At 47.8% G+C, this 19,948-nt stretch overlaps 1 protein-coding gene across 1 annotated transcript in view; it reads left to right on the plus strand.

The window, feature by feature from the left end:
- The window catches only part of EHD2 (EH domain containing 2), a 50,264-nt gene that overhangs the window by 2,444 nt on the left and 27,872 nt on the right, over positions 1 to 19,948 (plus strand). Inside the window, exons 2-3 of the mRNA XM_079985561.1 lie at positions 2,522 to 3,695; positions 14,734 to 14,831. Coding sequence (XP_079841687.1) covers positions 3,298 to 3,695; positions 14,734 to 14,831 — 496 coding nt within the window. The 5' untranslated portion in view covers positions 2,522 to 3,297. The remainder of the gene's footprint in view (positions 1 to 2,521; positions 3,696 to 14,733; positions 14,832 to 19,948) is intronic.

Raw genomic sequence — 19,948 nt, forward strand, 5'->3', positions numbered from 1 at the left:
GGCCACTCGGGATTTCGTGGAAAGCGTGGCCTCCATGGGGCTGTCCCTGAATATGTCTGGCCCAACCCATAGCCACGGACATGCCTTGGACCTGGTGTTCACCTCTATGGATGTTGGTGATCTGACACTAAGTAAAAGTGAAACTAAAGAAGTGCCATGGTCAGATCACTTCCTGGTGCAACTGGACTTCTCTGCTACCCTTCCCCTCTGCAGGGAGGTGGGACCGATTTGGATGGCCCACCCCCACCACTTAATGGATCCAAATGGTTTCCAGAGAGTGGTAGGGGATGTTTTATCCCATGTTGATGGCCTTTCAACTGATTCCCTGGTGGCCCGCTGGAATGGGGAGTTAACCAGGGCTGTTGACTGTTTGGCTCCGAAGCGGCCTCTCCGATTGCATGGAGCCCGGATAGCCCCATGGTTTTCCACGGATCTGAGGGCAATGAAACAACCGCTGAGACGGCTAGAGCGCCGGTGGTGGATAACTCATTCTGAAGTTGACCGGACACGGGTTAGAGCTCAATGTCGAGCCTACCAAGTGGCGGTAAGTGGCGGTGAAGAAGACTTCATCGCTTCTATTGCATCTGCAGAAAACAGCAGCAGGAGACTTTTTCAGGTGGTTCACAGTTTAGTTGAACCACCTGCTCCATTGGGGCCCAGTACGGGCCACATGATCTCCTGCAATGATTTTGCAAAGTTTTTTTGCAGATAAAGTCACTCAGATTCGGAAAGAGGTAGACTCCACCTTGGGAGCAGGGCCGGGGCGGGAGACTGCTAGAGTCCTGTCTAGTCAAGTTGCGTGGGATCAATTCCAATCTGTTACCTCCAAGGATGTGGACAGGCTGCTTGGACGAGTGAAACCAACCACCTGTATTATTGTATTTTAGTATTTTGTTGGAAGCCGCCCAGAGTGGCTGGGGAAACCCAGCCAGATGGGCATGGTATAAATAATAATAATAATAATACATAAATAAATAAATATTATTCTAGGCTAGCAATGGTGGTTGCCCAGCAATGGAATGTGCAACTGTTTGAACCGAGGTTCTCTGATCCTCAGTGCGTACAGGTGAACAGAGCTTTGCTGTGTTGGCCCTTTTCTTATTTGGTGGATAATATGGCATCTGACTCCTCCTTTCCTGTGAGTAAACCAGTGAATAGGATAGGATTAGTCCAGTTTTAGAGCTACAGTGCTTGTGTTCATTTTGAATTTTTGTTCTGACCTTCTGCCAGTTTTCAACTACCTTTTATTGTTAGTAAAGTTTCCCAGTTTGACCATTAAAGGGTGCGTGATGGCAAACATCAGGGTTTTAGAATCCCCACTGCCTCAAAGATGCTTGAAATTCATGCTACTGGAAGTGAGGATCAGAGCTATTCTAAGACCATTATGCTCTTCTGAGGTCTGAGGGACAGAATCATAGTGTGGGCTGCTTTACACTTTGAGTAACTTACAAAGGGATCTGCCAGGAAAACAAGCCGGCTGCTTTAATAAGTTGCAATGAGAAAGATTGGGCATTATCTAACCTCCACATCAGCTTTGGGCAAGCAAATCATGCTCCGTAAGCATGTGGTCTCCTCACAGGAGCTCAGTCTGTCAGGATCCTACCCTGGGACATCCCTCAATGGACCTGAGGGACAGCTCAGTCTGTAGAGCATGAGGCTCTTAATCTCAGGGTCGTGGGTTTGAGCCCCACGTTGGGTAAAAGATTTCTGCACTGCAGGGGGTTGGATTAGATGACTCTCAAGGTCCCTCCAAACTCTGCCAGCCTGTGATATATCCCATGGGTAGGCAGCCTAAGGCCCGGGGGCCGGATCTGGCCCAATAGCCTTCTAAGTCCGGCCCGTGGATGGTCCAGGAATTGGTATGTTTTTACATGAGTAGAATGTGTCCTTTTATTTAAAATGCATCTCTGGGTTATTTGTGGGGCATAGGAATTTGTTCTCCCCCCCCAAAAAAAAAATATAGCGCCCCCGCAAGGTCTGAGGGACTGTGGACTGGCTCCCTGCTGAAAAAGTTTGCTGACCCCTGATATACAGTGGTACCTCAGGTTACAGATGCTTCAGGTTACATACGCTTCAGGTTACAGACTCCACTAACCCAGAAATAGTACCCTGGGTTAAGAACTTTGCTTCAGGATGAGAACAGAAATTGTGCTCCGGCGACGCAGCAGCAGTGGGAGGCCCCATTAGCTAAAGTGGTGCTTCACATGAAGAACAGTTTCAGGTTAAGAACGGACCTCTGGAACGAATTAAGTACTTAACTCGAGGTACCACTGTATCCCATCTTCTTCCTCCACCTTTCTTTTGGGCTCGCCCTTCCTTCCTTCCTATACCACACGGTGGCATCAGAGGCCGTCATTTGCCAAGCCTGCATTCTTGCAACTTTGGAGAGGAGCTGGGAATGTGTGTATCTCTTTTTTTCTTTTTGCGCATTACTTGTTCTCAAGTTCTTGGACATCCCAGGCGTCACCCTCCCTTCCGGAATAATTTATGCTAATGTATTCTGCACCCTGTTTCTTGGCAGCTGCTCGTCCCAACAGCCAGCGCCTTCCTCCAAGCGGGAGTCCCCTTCAGAACCTTCTCAGGACCCCAGAAGTGGGGAAGGAAAACCAACATTAAAAAAAAAAACCAAACCCTCCCAAACAACCAAAAGGGATTTTCCATCTGAAACTGGCATTCGTGTCTCCCTTACTCCACCCTTGCCTGCACCGCTGTGTGCTGGCTTACAGCCTCTCTCGACCGCATTTTGGAGAAGAAAGTGAAGTCTTCTCTTCGAAAGGCAGCAGAAGAAACACAGCGATTCACACATCGGAGTATTTATTTCTGATCTGGAGTCTTTATATCCAGCGGCAAAGTGCATGCGGTGCTTTTACACCTAAAGCTCGGGTGATCAGCAAGTTTACAGCTGGAAGAATATCCCCCAGAAGATCTCTTGACTGAGGTCCTTTTGCTTGGGATCTCCTCAAAGTTCTGGACCCAGCCCACCAAAGTCTGATATAGAAGAACTACAGATGCCATCCATAAAATCTCGGTTTCATCTCAGCTCCCTGGAAGATTAGAGACCCATTAGCTCACAGGATTCTCTTTGGGTGCTGGATTCCAACAGCCTTTTGGTCAGGTTTGGGGCCCTTGCCTACTTCTGTCAATCCTGATCTCCTTCTTGAAAGGTCTGCAGGCTGTCTGTCAAGACTTCGATCTCCAACAAAACTCCCCTCCTCTTCCACCGCACCTCCAGCTTCTTCGATTTACAGTCCACTTCCAAGGGACCGGGCTCCGTGCCATTCTCACTGGGCTGCCAAGATGTTCAGCTGGATGAAGAAGAACGAGAAGAAGAACCCCGAAGTGATCCGTACGGTCACCGAGGGCCTGAAGGACCTCTACAAGAGGAAGCTGCTGCCCGTGGAAGAGTACTACCGCTTCCACGACTTCCATTCCCCGTCCCTGGAAGATGCCGACTTCGACAATAAGCCCATGGTGCTGGTGGTGGGACAATACTCTACCGGAAAGACCACCTTCATCAAATACCTGCTGGAGCAGGACATCCCCGGGAGCCGCATTGGGCCTGAGCCCACCACCGACTCTTTCATTGCCGTCATGCACGGCGAAACAGAGGGCATCATTCCGGGCAACGCTCTCATCGTGGACCCCAAAAAGCCCTTCCGGAAACTTAACCCTTTTGGGAACACCTTTCTCAACCGGTGAGTGCCCCAGAACTACCACCTCCCCATATTTTCTGGCCTTTGAGTGCATTCTTTGTCAAGGCTAAGCTCAGAGAGGTGTGTTTGTGTTGTATGGCTGTGTGGTGTAGTGGTTAAGAGTGGTAGTCTCGTAATCTGGGGAACCGGGTTCGCTTCCCTGCTCCTCCACATTCAGCTGCTGGGTGACCTTGGGCTAGTCACACTTCTTTGAAGCCTCTCAGCCTCACGCATCTCACGGAGCGTTTGTTGTGGGGAAGGAAGGGAAAGGAGAATGTTAGCCGCTTTGAGACTCCTTTGGGTAGTGATAAAGAGGGATATCAAATCCAAACTCTTCTTCCTCCTCTTCACCCCTTTCAGTCTCAGGACCCAACTTTATTAACTTGAACATGCAACATGACACTAGATTACATTATTATATGACCATTTCCCCTCTCGGTGTTGATCTGATGCAACACCTCTCTCTTATTGACATTTATATGCCCCACTTTTTCGCCAGTGAGCTCAAGATGGCATACGTGGTTCAACTGTGGGGGGGGGGGGAATAAGAAAACGAGAGAAGCTGAATTTGACCGTCTTAAATTCAGTTCTCCACATTCCCTCAGCAATTTGCTGGTTTTAATTCTAAAAGTATCACCTAGGTTTGCCAGCTTTTTAGTGCAAATTTCTCCTAATGTACGCAATTTCCCCCTTAAAATGATGCATTTTTGTAAAGTTCGTTCATGTGCATTTTTATGTATACCCTTTCATGTGCACTGTTTGGCTGGAGAAGCAAATCACAGATTTCAAAGGATAACTGTGCTTCAGCTAGCTTATTGGTTCAAAAAATGCTTCGCTTGTTGAAATGCAGACAAAAGTTTGATTTCTCCCCAGCCCTAGAAGAGGCTGCCTTCCTTTGCATCAGCTTATACAGTGGTACCTCAGGTTAAGTACTTAATTCGTTCTGGACGTCTGTTCTTAACCTGAAACTGTTCTTAACCTGAAGCATCACTTTAGCTAATGGGGCCTCCTGCTGCCGCCACACCGCCGGAGCACGATTTCTGTTCTCTTCCTGAAGCAAAGTTCTTAAGCTGAGGTAATATTTCTGGGTTAGCGGAGTCTGTAACCTGAAGTGTATGTAACCTGAAGCGTATGTAACTCGAGGTACTACTGTACCTGCCTTTCTACTTCTGTTTAAAAAATGCAGGATGACAAAAAGAAAATGTTGAGTGTACCTCATAGTGTGCAACTCAACCTCAGATCAGCACATGGCCCACTCGAAATTCCTTCATGACCCGCCCATGGGCAACCAGTGGCCTAGAGCAGTGTTTCCCAGATTTGGGCCTCCATGTGTTTTTGGACTACAACTCCCATCATCCCTAGCGAGCAGAACCAGTGGTCAGGGATGATGGGAATTGTAGTCCAGAAACAGTTGGAGAGCCAAGTTTGGGGAAACTGGTCTAGAGGGATGAGGAAAAAGGTTTGCCAGGGTTTAATGCAGGCATTGGGAGCCTGCAGCCCTCCAGGCATTGCTGGACTCCAACCCCCATCATTCCCAGCCAGAATGGCCAGTGGTCCAGGATGATGGGAGTTCTAGTCAAGGCAATCTCTGGAGGGCCATAAGTTCCCCGTCACTGGAATAGGTGGAGCCCAAACTACATTCACTGCTATGTGTCCTCCTTGTTACTGGGTGGGGTGTGTGTGCGTCTGTGGCTCTTCAGATGTCATTGGACTTCATGGAATCTTAGAACTGTAGAGCTGGAAGGGATCTAGTTCAGTCCCTGCAATGAAAGAACACACAGCTGTCCCTTGAGTGGGGGAATTGAACCTGCAACCTTGGCATTATCAGCAGTACGCTCTAACCAACCGAGCTATCTAAGCTGGCAATTCCAGTTCCATCAGCCCAGCATTTCTGTATAGGAGACCTGATGGGTATTTTCAGTTCATGCTGCATTCGGCATGGGAGTAAAATAAGACAATATTTGGCGGCTTCATGTGCTTCTAAACTGGGGAAGGGAGAGGAGATATTCCTCATGCTTTTTTGATCCAGATTCATTCCTAGGTGTGTATTGAATTCGCCCCCTTTCCATTGAGCAGAGGCCCTCAAGCAAATTCCCTCCAAAATAAGATACCAGCCTTAATTATATCCAGGACTTTCAACTTCAAACCCCCACTCTAACCACTAGGAATTTTGGCGTTTCTCAGTTTCTAGTTTTCCAATATTTAGCTCAACTCCCCACTTTTCAACAACAGGTTGTGTTTTATTCTAAATAGTGCTCCTAACAATTCAGCATTTGTGCAACTATCTCCTAATTCACACATGTGCAATTTTGCCCTATTCACATTTTTTGCAAAGCAGTTTTGCCTAACACAATGCATGTTATTTTCACTAAGATATTCTCTTTACCCTAGCATAACCGTTAGTGTACACGTTTGCAACTGGTTTGCAAAACTTGGGGAGTGCCGCGATTTCTAAAGATGGCTGTTTCGGTTTGCTTATTGTTTGGGAAAGCAAAAATTAGGTGGTGGTGGTTGTTTAGTCGTTTAGTTGTGTCCGACTCTTCGTGACCCCATGGACCAGAGCACGCCAGGCACTCCTGTCTTCCACTGCCTCCCGCAGTTTGGTCAAACTCATGCTGGTAGCTTCGAGAACACTGTCCAACCATCTCGTCCTCTGTCCTCCCCTTCTCCTTGTGCCCTCCATCTTTCCCAGCATCAGGGTCTTTTCCAGGGAGTCTTATCTTCTCATGAGGTGGCCAAAGTATTGGAGCCTCAGCTTCAGGATCTGTCCTTCCAGTGAGCACTCAGGGCTGATTTCCTTCAGAATGGAGAGGTTTGATCTTCTTGCAGTCCATGGGACTCTCGGGAGTCTCCTCCAGCACCATAATTCAAAAGCATTCATTCTTCGGCGATCAGCCTTCTTGATGGTCCAGCTCTCACTTCCAAACACAGTACCACAGCACCACAGTTCAAGAAGGACACTGACAAACTGGAACGTGTCCAGAGGAGGGCAACCAAAATGGTCAAAGGCCTGGAAACGATGCCTTATGAGGAACGGCTAAGGGAGCTGGGCATGTTTAGCCTGGAGAAGAGGAGGTTAAGGGGTGATATGATAGCCATGTTCAAATATATAAAAGGATGTCACATAGAGGAGGGAGAAAGGTTGTTTTCTGCTGCTCCAGAGAAGCGGACACGGAGCAATGGATCCAAATTACAAGAAAGAAGATTCCACCTAAACATTAAGAAGAACTTCCTGACAGTAAGAGCTGTTTGACAGTGGAATTTGCTGCCAAGGAGTGTGGTGGAGTCTCCTTCTTTGGAGGTCTTTAAGCAGAGGCTTGACAACCATATGTCAGGAGTGCTCTGATGGTGTTTCCTGCTTGGCAGGGGGTTGGACTCGATGGCCCTTGTGGTCTCTTCCAACTCTATGATTCTATGATTCTACTTGGAAAACCATAGTTTTAACTATACGGACCTTTGTTGGCAAGGTGATGTCTCCTTTGTTAAGATGCCTTTGAATGTGAACTGAACCCAGTGTGTCCCTCATTTTATGGGTCCTCCACTAGCCTCTACTTCCCCTTCTCAAGCTCGGCCTGGGACTCGTGATGTTCCTCTCCGCCCTTTGGGGTAGCATTCCAGATGCTGCCCAGCTGTTTCACAGAATCAGGGTGTAGGGAATGCAAAAGGCACCTGTTTCCTCCCAGCCCACTCTTTGCAGGGGCAAAGAGAAGGAGAGAGAGGGAGAGAAAGAAAAATAGAGGCTAGAGGTCTTTCAGGGGTGAGGAGTGGAGATGCAAGCCGAACTCTCTGGAACAAAGTGCGATTCTCTGTGCCAGGTTGTCCCCGCAACACCCCATGTCCCAACAGCCTGGAAATAAATCAGCCCTCCAGATGTGCTGGCTTTTGGGACAGATGGGAGCTGTTCCCAGCAGATGAGTGCCAGGGCGAAATGGAGAAACACTGGGCCTTATTAGGGTATGCATGTTGAAGAGAAAGACCAAAGAATGCCTTGACTTTTAGCTATACACAGCTTGCACTAGGATGACGCAACCTTTTGTCCTTTTCGGCTACAAGGCGGGGCTGGACTGGATGATCCTCAGGGTCCCTTCCAATTCTATGACCGGGGCATACTCGTCAACTGTCCTGTTTTGAGTGAGACACCCCAGAATTACAAAAGCCATCACGGCTTCTAACTGGATCCCAGAATGTCCCATTTTTTTCTTCTTGTGTTCTGGCGCAAGTCACCCGGCTCCCGCAAGAGCTCGGGACCAAAAACGAACATCCCAATTGTAATCAGCAGGATTGGGCACCCCCAACCTGCGGCCCTCCAGATGTTTTGCCTACAACTCCCATGATCCCTAGCTAACAGCACCAGTGGTCAGGGATGATGGGAATTGTAGTCCAAAACATCTGAAGGGCCAAAGGTTGGGGATGTCTGAGCAGGATTTTGGAGGATATGCTGAAGAATGCTAGAGTTGAGTGCATTGTTACCAACAAAGGCCCTGGGCCTTTTATTAGTGGCACTACAGGCAGAAATCCACTGGTTTTCCACTGCTGCAGCTCCAAGCTCAACCTGTTGATTTTCTGCCTGTTATGTAGGTTTAAAAGATTCAGACTGTTTCCTCATTTTTTGTATGTACGTGTGTGTGTGTGGGGGGGGGGGTATTCTTAAAAAACAGCACAGACTTTTGACTGTTGGCTGTACTTTGGCCCAGGACAGTGGGAAACTGTGGAATTGGATGTCCCTGGGTATTTTCCGGCAGGTTCTACTTTTAGCATCCTTGTTTATACTGGTTGAGCTGTGCACCTTCCTCCATCCAGGGGTTTGTAAACATGAACTCCTCCCCAGGCGCTGAAGGCAGTCAGATTGTCTCAGTTCTTCCTTGGCCCACCCCTGTTCTCTCAGAGGTAGAGATGGGGGAGGAAAAATTCCTTTTGCATATCTCATTTTAATGGGAACTCAGCTAAACCTCACTTCCCGAACCAATAGACAAACTGAAACACAATTACTCTTCAAAATTTGTACAAATTTTTAGTGTTTTGCACCTTCCCAAATCAGTAAGTGACCCAAAACGAGAACTAACCCACATTCCTGTCCCCCCCCCTTTCCCTGCTTGGGAGCAAGTTCCAGGGGCATCAGGCTTGGTTATTTCTAGAAACACTTTTCTTTGGGGCACAAATGGGTGAATCTATTCCACCCTTTAAAACAGGGCTGCAAATTTTTGTTTCAACGTTTCATTCAGGTTATTTATTGCATGAATTTACAAGTTGCTTATAAAAACACTGAAGTGGCGTAGAATGTAGAAAAACACCATGAAAACGACTGACAAATTCAGTCTAAAAGTTAATTCATATCGATCAGTGACACAGCCGACTCACAGCGCAGGAAAACCCTCTGTGTTTGGGCTTCAAGTGAGAATGTTAGATTAATCAACCCAAATTTTAGTTGATTGATCTGCGAGGTTTGTAATGCTGCGAGGTTTGTTAATCTTTCCTCGAAAGATTCCACCAATGGTGTCTCCGAGAAATTTTACACATCACTTGGGAAGACAGGCGAACTAATATCAGTGTAGAAGCAAAGATCACCAGTGTTGAAGCAATGATTCTTCAACATCAGCTTCATTGGACTAGTCATGTTGTGCGGATGCCTGATGATCGTCTTCCAAAGCAACTACTCTATTCCAGACTTTAAAAATGGAAAGCATAATGCTGGTAGTCAACAAAAGAGGTTCAAAGACTGTCTCAAGGCAAATCTAAAAAAATGTAATGTAAACACCGACAACTGGGAATAAAATGGCCTGCGGGCGCTCCAGTTGGAGAACAGCCTTTACCAAATGTGTCATGGGCTTTGAAGACACTCAAACGCAGGACGCAAGGGAGAAACGCGCTAAGAGGAAGGCACAGTTTGGCAAACCCTCCCCGTGATCAACTCCCACCAGGAAACCAATGTCTCCACTGTGGAAGGACGTGTGGATCCAGAATTGGCCTCCACAGTCACTTACGGACTCATTGTTAAAACCGTGTTTATGGAAGACAATCTTACTCGGCTACGAGTGATCACCAAAGAAGAAGACGTCTGAGTCGGGCCAGGCTGAGTTGTCTACAATCCCCACAGTTTCATAGCATCATAAAATTGTAGAGTTGGGGTCATCCAGTCCAACCCCCTGCAATCTCAACAGGAATCTCAACTGAAGCAGCCATGACAGATGGCCACCCAACCTCTATTTCAGGCAGGAGCTTCTAGCACCCTACCAGGAGACAACAGGGATCATGGGCATAGCCAGGATTTATGTTTCGGGGGGTGGGGTAGTCAGGATTTATCTTGGGGGCAGGCAGGACACCCACCACTCATGATCCTCTTCCTTGTCTCTGTCTAGCAGATTCAGAATAAAATATCTCAACAAGAGTTGTTTCATTTTTTTACTATAAATCTTTATTAATTTAAAATACAATCATACAGTAAAGGTAAGTATAACAAAATTAAGCACAAAAAAGAAAGAAGAAAAAAAGGGATTTGTCACCTTAAAAAGGTCGAAAAAAGGTTTAAAAGTAACAAAAAAGAAAGGCAATTAAAAGAGCCACATATTTATACAACATCATGTTTTCTGTTAAAAACTTCCAGTCGTTCTCATTATACTTTTTCTATCGTCTTGATTTTGTCGCACTGTTTGTTTTATATCTTTTTCCATATATTCCTCTAAGCTGTTTATTCCATTTATTTATTGTACACAAGTATCATTCAGTTCTGCTAGGATGGCATCATTTTTACAATATAGTCTTATATATTCCTTAAATAACAAGAATTGTTTCAAATCACTTTCTTTTGACCCCAAGTGCTCAGAATAAAACCTGCCAAAATCCTTCTAAAATTTCTACTTTTAGTTAAGTACTTCTGTTTATTTACTTGATTTGAGGAGGTCGCTGCCCCCCCTCCTGCGACACCCATGACAGGGATTGAACCTGCGACTTTCTGGGTGCAAGGCAGAGGTGCTCTGCCACCAAGCTACCGTCCTCCCACTGCTCTAACACATCTGGTCTTGGTGCTTTAATCAGAGCTTCCTGATATCCACCAACAGCTTTTCCCCGCCGCCCTTTGTTGCTTATGCTAGCGTGGGTTAACCAGGGAGGGCAAGTTTGAATGGATGGAACCAGCGGGCGAGCCAAAACCGCAGGAGCAAAGCAGGCAACCTCCCAGGGTGCCAAAATTCCTGGTGTACACAGATATGGAAAGAGGAGGAGGAGGAGGCACAGAGAGAGCTAGTAGCAGCAGTTCGGCAGGCTTTTGGCTGGGGCAGTCCTGACGCTCCAGGGGAGTGTTCACAGCACAACTGAGATCCTTGTGATCTCCATCAGCTGCTGGGTCATGAGCACAACTGGAAACGGGGGGAGTTTTTAAAAGTGACAAGCGCCGAACACAAGAAAACAAGAGCTGCTCCCTTGGTTCTTGGCTGCTCAGAGCGCTGCTCTTATTGCTTCTTGGTGTATGAGGAGCGAGGAGAGGGGTGGCAACGCTTTTAGGAGCCCGGAGCAGAAGAAAAAAGAACAAACAGGCCGGGAAAAGCCAAGAGGGAAAGGGTGCGCTCTCTTGTTCATTCAAATTGGTATATACCGTATTTTTCGCTCTATAAGACGCACCAGACCACAAGACGCACCTAGTTTTTGGAGGAGGAAAACAAAAAATATATATATTCTGAATCTCAGAAGCCAGAACAGCAAGAGGGATCGCTGCACAGTGAAAGCAGCAATCCCTCTTGCTGTTCTGGCTTCTGGGATAGCTGCACAGCCTGCATTCGCTCCATAAGACGCGCACACATTTCCCCTTACTTTTTAGGAGGGGAAAAGTGAGTCTTATAGAGCAAAAAATACGGTATTTAACATCCATAACTCGACTTCTTTGTTCCTGTTGTTAATCTCTAAGGCAGGCTTACTGGAAAAGCAGAACGAATAGAGGATGCTGGCTTTTCCAAGTCAAGCCACTGGTTCATTTAGCTCTTTATTGCCTGCGCCAGGGTTTCCCAAACTTGGGCCTCTAGCTGTTTGACTACAACTCCCATCCTCCCTAGTTAGCAGGACCAGTGGTCAAGGGTGATGGGAGTTGTAGTCCAAAAAACAGCTGGAGGCCCAAGTTTGGGAAACCCTGGTCTACACCAAATGTCTAGTCCAGACATTTCTGATGAAAATAGAGATGTCCTATTCCATAATAATAATAATAATTTCATTATTTATACCCTGACCACCTGACTGGGTTGCCCCAGCCATTCTGGGCAGCTTCCAACATATAAAAAAATAAAAATAAAACATTAACCAACTTCCCTGTACAGGGCTGCTTCAGGTGTCTTCTATGTATAGCGACTGATCTCCTTGGCTCAGGGGCCACATAACTCCATACCCTCCAACATTTCTCTGGTGAAAATAGGGATGTCCTAAGGAAAAGCGGGACATTCTGAGATTAAACTAAACTGCCTTGATCCAGTATACCTGAAGGAGCGTCTCTACCTCCATCGTTCTGCCCGGACACTGAGGCCCAGCGCCGAGGGCCTTCTGGCGGTTCCCTCACTGCGGGAAGCCAAGTTACAGGGAACCAGGCAGAGGGCCTTCTCGGTAGTGGCGCCTGCCCTGTGGAACACCCCCCCACCAGATGTCCAAGAGAAAAACAACCACCAGACTTTTAGAAGACATCTGAAGGCAGCCCTCTTTAGGGAAGCTTTTAATGTTTAATAGGTTATTGTATTTTAGTGTTCTGTTGGGAGCCACCCAGAGTGGTTGGGGAAACCCAGCCATATGGGCGGGGTATAAATAATAAATTATTATTATTATATTATTAATAAATCAGAAACCAGGATTGCTTCTGTAAATCTGGGGCTGTCCCTGGAAAATAGGGGCACTTAAGAGGGTCTGTTTAAAGAATTTGGGTTTTTGTTTTTGCCGCTAAACTTTCCCCGTGAAAACCTGCTCCTTACCGTTGAATCGGAGTAAACTGCAATCCACAGAAAACTCAAATTGCTGTTTGATTCATTGTTAAAAGAGCGGGTTTTGTGTGGAAAGCACTGGGGCAAAGGGGGGGGGAGCCCTTGGACAGGGAACTTCAAAGCACAGACTTGTGCCTAGACAGTGCAGGGCAAAAGATAAGGGTGGATAAGCCCTTATTGGCATGGCTCTCTGGGATTTCAGACTAGGGGTCTTCCCAGTCTTACCCAGGGATGTTGACAGGGATTAAACCTGAGACATTCGTGTTCTGCCACTGAGCTTTCCCTTGTGTTTTCCTGGCTTAGAGTTTTTTCTCCCTCTAAAAGCATAAATTACTTAAACCCAAAAATTTAGCTAAATGTGCCTAAACGCTCAGCAGGCATGTGAGACTCACAGGCATTTATGAGGGTCACATGTGCCAACTGAGCAAGCATTTAGTTATCTTTTTGTTCATTTAGTTCAGCGGTTCCCAGTTTGCACTGCGGACCCCCTGTTTTTCAAAAGCCAAGCCAAGGACCCTTGCCGAGACCATATAACACCGGTCCTGAAAGGCCTATATTGGCTCCCAGTACATTTCCGAGCACAATTCAAAGTGTTGGTGCTGACTTTTAAAGCCCTAAACAGCCTTGGCCCATTATACCTGAAAGAGCATCTCCACCACCATTATCCAGTCCAGACACTGAGGTCCAGTTCTGAGGGTCTTCTGGCAGTTCCCTCACTGCGAGATGTGAGGTTACAGGGAACCAGGCAGAAGGCCTTCTTGGTAGTGGCACCCGACCTGTGGAACACTCTCCCACCAGATGTCAAGGAAATAAACAACTACCTGACTTTTAGAAGACATCTGAAGGCAGCCCTGTTTAGGGAAGTTTTTAATGTTTGATGTTTTATAGTGTTTTTAATACCCTTTTGGAAGCCGGCCAGATGGGTGGGATATAAGTAATAAATTATTATTATTATTATTACTACTTTTGCAAATGTTTATTATCTCTGTGGTAGTTTTTGTTATGTGAATGGTGCCACCATACCCTCCAATGTGTCCCAGCACAAAACTGGGGCACATGTCTTCTGGTCCGCACTTGTGTGCCAGTCATGTGACCCCAAAATGGGATGTTCTGGACAGTTGATGGTTAAACGGCCTCGGTCCAGTATATCTGAAGGAGCATCTCCACCCCCCATCATTCTACTCAGACACTGAGGTCCAGCACTGAGGGCCTTCTGGCGGTTCCTTCACTGCGAGAAGCCAAGTTACAGGGAACCAGGCAGAGGGCCTTCTCAGTAGTGGCACCCTCCCTGTGGAACGCCCTCCCACCAGATGTCAAAGAGAACAATAACTACCAGACTTTTAGAAGACATCTGAAGGCAGCCCTGTTTAGGGAAGCTTCTAATGTTTGATCCATTACTGTATTTTAATATTGTTTTGGAAGCCACCCAGAGTCGCTGGGAAAACCCAGCCAGATGGGCGGGGTATAAATAATAAATTATTATTATTATTATTATGTGCCACGGGGCCCCTGGGTGGGTTATGTGGACCCCACAAGGGTCCGCAGACCACCAATTGGGAGCCACTGATTTAGATAATTGATATGATTTAGATCATTAACGGGACGCAGGTGGCGCTGTGGGTAAAAGCCTCAGTGCCTAGGGCTTGCTGATCGAAAGGTCGGCGGTTCGAATCCCTGCGGCGGGGTGCGCTCCCGCTGCTCGGTCCCAGCGCCTGCCAACCTAGCAGTTCGAAAGCACCTCCGGGTGCAAGTAGATAAATAGGGACCGCTTACCAGCGGGAAGGTAAACGGCGTTTCCGTGTGCGGCTCTGGCTTGCCAGAGCAGCGATGTCACGCTGGCCACGTGACCCGGAAGTGTCTCCGGACAGCGCTGGCCCCTGGCCTCTTAAGTGAGATGGGCGCACAACCCCAGAGTCTGTCAAGACTGGCCCGTACGGGCAGGGGTACCTTTACCTTTACCTAGATCATTAACATTTTTTTTCGGGGGGAACCTCTGTAAATCAGGAAATCTCTCTAAGCCTCCTTTCTCGCTGCTCTTGTCTACACAAGCCCCTCACCTTGGCCTCTGGCCTTCTCTCTTTCTGCCCACATAGGTTCATGTGCGCCCACTTGCCAAACCAGGTTCTGGAGAGCATCAGCCTTATCGACACGCCAGGGATCCTTTCTGGTGCCAAGCAGCGCGTGAGCCGAGGTAAGACCATCCCGCGGTTGGCAGGATTGAGGGCAAGGATGCTCAGCTGCTCAGGCTAATCCTGCCCCACTGTGTGGGTTTCCCCCACTCTCTTTGGGTGCATATTTATTTTGTTCCGACAAGCTGGAAGGTGGGCAGAGGAGGGCAACCGAGATGATCAAGGGTCTGGAAACCAAGCCTTATGAGGAACGGTTGAGGGAGGTGGGTGTGTTTAGCCTGGGAAAGAGGAGATGTGACAGCCATCTTCAAATATCTCAAGGGCTGCCACATGGAGGAGGGAACAAGCTTGTTTTCTCCTGCTCTGGTGGGTAGGGTTTGAACCCATGGCTTCAAAGTTACAAAAAAGGAGATTGCAGCTAAACATCAGGAAGATGTTTCTGACAGTAAGAGCTGTTCAGAAGTGGAATGGTCTCCCTCGGGAAGTTTTTAAGCAGAGGTTGTATGGCCGTCTGTCATGGATGCTTTAGCCCTGATTCTTGCGTTGCAGGGGGTTGGACTGGATGACCCTCGGGGTCCCTTCCTGCTCTACAATTCTATTAATCAATTCAAGGATCGATCCTCTGCCTTTCATGGCACACTGCCCTCACAGAGTTGTTTACATAATGTAAAAAGGTAAAGGGACCCTTGACCATTAGGTCCAGTCATGGCCGACTCTGGGGTTGCGGCGCTCATCTCTCTTTACTGGCCGAGGGAGCCGGCGTACAGCTTCCGGGTCACGTGGCCAGCATGACTAAGCCGCTTCTGGCAAACCAGAGCAGCGCACGGAAACACCATTTACCTTTCCACTGGAGCGGTACCTATTTATCTACTTGCACTTTGACGTGCTTTCGAACTGCTAGGTTGGCAGGAGCAGGGACCGAGCAACAGGAGCTCACCCCGTTGTGGGGATTCGAACCGCCGATCTTCTGATCGGCAAGCCCTAGGCTCTGTGGTTTAACCCACAGAGCCACCCGCGTCCCTTTGCATAAAGTAGGAAAAACATAAATACGTAGAAAAATTTCGAGAAATCCATCCATTTTTAAGCAGGAGTGGGGAACCTCAGGCCTGGGAGATGAGTGTGGCCCTCCAAGTCTCTCTGTGTGGCCCCTGCTGCTCTCTCCAGGCCTCACGCCTCACCAGCCCCATTCTGTGCCTTCCTCCTGCTTGCTGGGGCTGATGGGATTTGTAGTCCAAGACTTCTGGAGGACACCAGCTGAAGGAAGGCTGTGCTAGGTTGTGCCTCTGCATGACTCTGGCCACGTCCCTTGCCATGGCGTGCCTCAGTTTCTCCTCTTGAGCCCGCGCCCGATACTGCAGAGCCCCGTGCCGGCAGCTGTAGGTTCCTTGGCTGTGTCCCCAGTTGCCGCTGGCTGTGACAGATCCCTGGGTGTTTTCCTGGCCCCCGGCCAGACCAGCTCTGCCATGTTCCTGCCTGCAAGGTCTGGGGCTGGTAAACGTTGATTCCCATCTCAGAGGCCGATTTCAAAGGAAACAAAAGCACGCAGCGTATTCATTTCAAAACAAAGGAAGCAGCTGGCGGAGAGGGGAGAAGTGGAGCTAGGAGGTGGCAGGGGGGAGACTGAAGGTTGCCAGTTGCCCCCCATCTTCCCCACGGGGGGATATGGAGACCAATAGCAATTGGGAGAGCAGAGGATCGCCATCCCTGATCTAGCTAGTTAAAAGAGTTCTGGGGAATTCAAAATATTGCACACTACGGCCTTATTCACAGTTCTGCTCCTGTTGCGATTGCTAATTACAGGTCTCTGATTCATAGGCCCAGATCCAAGCAATTTTTCTTGGTCCCACTGCTTTTCCCAGGAAATCCATCTGTTTACTGCTGAATCGGAACAAGCGTCAATCAGGTTGTGGAACGATATTCGTTCCGATTCAGGAGTAAACAGTAGGTTTCCCCAGGGACAAAACCCCCCAGCAACATCCCTACAAATTGCAGACCCATGCCTAGAAACTGAGGCAGAAGGGAAATGTGAATGAGCCCTTTTTGGTTAGAGTTGCCCTAATAAAGATATTTACCTAATACAGTGGTACCTCAGGTTACATATGCTTCATGTTACATACGCTTCAGGTTACAGACTCCACTAACCCAGAAATATTACCTTGGCTTAAGAACTTTGCTTCAGGATGAGAACAGAAATCGTGCTCCGGCGGCGCGGCAGCAGCAGGAGGCCCCATTAGCTAAAGTGGTGCTTCAGGTTAAGAACAGTTTCAGGTTAAGAACGGACCTCCGGAATGAATTAAGTACTTAACCCGAGGTACCACTGTACAGATTCTGTATTTTTATGGGCCAACTTAGTGACCTTAACTGTTTTTCCTCCCAGTGACTTTAAAGCACATTCCCCTCCCCACAAAGAATCTAGGCAACTGTAGTTTGTTAAGGGTGCTGGGAACTATAGCGCCATTAGGGGTAAACTACAGTTCCCAGGAGTTTTTTTTAAAGGGGGGTGCTTTAAATGTATGGTGTGTATACAGCCTCTGACACCAGCAGTATGTGGAGGAACAAAACATGTGAAAAAGAGAAGCCTTTTAAGATTGCTAATGGAGGGTTGTTGTTTTTTAAAGGTGTTTTATTCTGTTTTTAGATTTGGGAGGTTTTTATAAAGTTGTCTCGTTGCTCTTCCGTTATCATTGTGCAGATTTCATTCGCACTTCTTCGTGCGCCGCCCTGGAATCTTTTGAGGAAGGGTACTTAAATAAATATTGTAAGCAAATAAAGTTTCCACTAGGCTTTATCACCACTAAAGAGGACAAGGTTTTTCCTGCTACATTTCTGCATGTCAGGCTTCTGTCAACACAAGCAGGGCCAAGGGAGTGGGGGGGACAGAGTTTACAACACAACATAGGACAGACACACACACACATACGTACCCTGATTGTGTGAACGGAAGATGAGTCAAGAGGTAATGTGAAGTCAGGTCCACAGAGAGTTTGCTGCTTGTGTCTAAGGACAAGATGGCATCCTCTCATGTTAGACTCGTTGGAATCAATGAATACGACTAACTTAGGTGCCTTAATTTCAATGGATCTACTCTGAGTAAAAGCCAATTGGATACCAGACCATTGTTCAGCATTCACAGGCTCCTACAATTGTCGCTTAGGGCATCCCTACTTTCATCAGAGAAACGTTGGAGGGTATGGAGTTATGCAACCCCCGAGCCAAACGTATATACAGTGGTACCTCAGGTTACATACGCTTCAGGTTACAGACTCCGCTAACCCAGAAATAGTGCTTCAGGTTAAGAACTTTGCTTCAGGATGAGAACAGAAATTGTGCTCCGGCGGCGCGGCGGCAGCAGGAGGCCCCATTAGCTAAAGTGGTGCTTCACGTTAAGAACAGTTTCAGGTTAAGAACGGACCTCCGGAACGAATTAAGTACTTAACCCTAGGTACCACTGTACAACCTTTAGAAGACATCTGAAGACAGCCCTGTTTTGTTTTAAGTTCAAAGTTTTCTTATGTTTGTATATATGTTAGAAGCCACTCAGAGTGGTTGGGGCATGCCAGTGAGATGGGTGGGGTATAAATAATAAAATTATTATGACTGAAGAGGACATCCCTATTCATATTGGAGAAATGTTGGAGGGTATACTTTAGCTTCTATGCTTTGCTTGATATGCAACCTCCTGGGTTTTTTTGCATTCCCAGGCAGGTGGCAAAACGAGGCTGTTTAGAGAGTCCACAACTGGCCCCCGTATTTGGTTGGTAAGCTGTGTTTGGCTTTGTCTGCAAGGCTGCCTCCAAGAGGTCCAGAGAGTGGGGGCTTTGCAGAAGGGGCAGTAGGGTGCATCTCACAACCTGCTAGGCAAATTGTGTTGGCCGCACCAACTAAACACACACACAGACTACAAAATGCAAGGAAACATTTAGCAGATGTAGGAAGGAATCGGTTACAAAGGCAGCTATTGAGCGGGAACAGAATGTGCCGGGGAGAGAGAGAGAGAAGATAAAGCTGTTCTAAGATGTGCTATCCTCATTCCAAGGTGTGTCGAGGGCGCTCTTGAGTTCAGGTGTGAGCATGCACCAGGGGAGGTGGGGAAAGGGGATGCCAAAAATGTCTGAAGGATGTATGAAGGACGCACGTCACGGCAGACGTCCTAAGGAAAACGCAGGACAGTTCCGGTACTGAATCAGAAACCGGGACGGCTTCTGTAAATCCGGAACTGTCCCTGGAAAATTGGGACACTTGGAGGGGCTGTGAATGTGGGATAAACAGTGACCCTGGAGAAGCTCCTATTTCACAGGGGGGTTTGTTGTTGTTGGGGATGAACAGAAGCGAAAGCTGCAAGGAGCCTTTGCTTGCAGGGAGAATTTAGTGGGCCTTGCTCCCAGGGATGGGGCATCTAGCTCTTTTCCTACACAACTGGGGCAGACATGTTCCCCGCAAAGTCCCCCCCATGAGGACAGGGTGAGGAGAGCCCTTTCATGCTTTTCCTGTGACGCTCACATTCCTGTACTCGTCTCCCCTTGGGAGTTTTGCCTTCCACTGCGTGGGATGGGTCAGCTCTGGGTGGCTTTTAATTCCCGCTGAGAGGCAGGCCTCTCTCAAGCGCTCTCTCTCTCTCCCAATATTTCTTTGGTTGCCGGGGCACCCCCGGGAGAACCCTGTACAGAGATAGCACAGGTTTGCTGCATTCTTTCCACGTTTTATACATGAAAGTATGTGGGGAATCTGGGTAGACCCCGCCTCGGCGAACAGGGCGAAGTGGAAACTGGGAAAGGCTTTGCGCCCTGGACAAATGGCCTTGTTTATTTGGGAGCGTTAGCCAAGAATCTGCGTTCCTGTGGACGAGACACTCCTCTGACCCCTGTAGCATGGTGTGTGGTTGTGAGCTTTCTCCTGCAACAGGGTGTTAGTCCAGCATCCCGGGGCGAGGCTTCTCCAACCTGATGCCCTCCAGATGGTTTGAACTACAACTCCCATCAGTCCCCGCACTAGATGCTCTAGACTGGGGGTTCCCCAACTCCATAGCTGTCAACTTTTCCCTTTTCTTGCGAGGAATCCTATTCGGAATAAGGGAATTTCCCTTAAAAAAAGGAAAAAGTTGACAGCTATGCTCAACTCCCCCCAACTCAAGACTACAGTGGTACCTCAGGTAAGTACTTACAGTAATTCGTTCCGGAGG

Source organism: Podarcis cretensis (genome assembly GCF_951804945.1).
Source record: "Podarcis cretensis genome assembly, chromosome: 8".
Classification (NCBI taxonomy): Eukaryota; Metazoa; Chordata; class Lepidosauria; order Squamata; family Lacertidae; genus Podarcis; species Podarcis cretensis.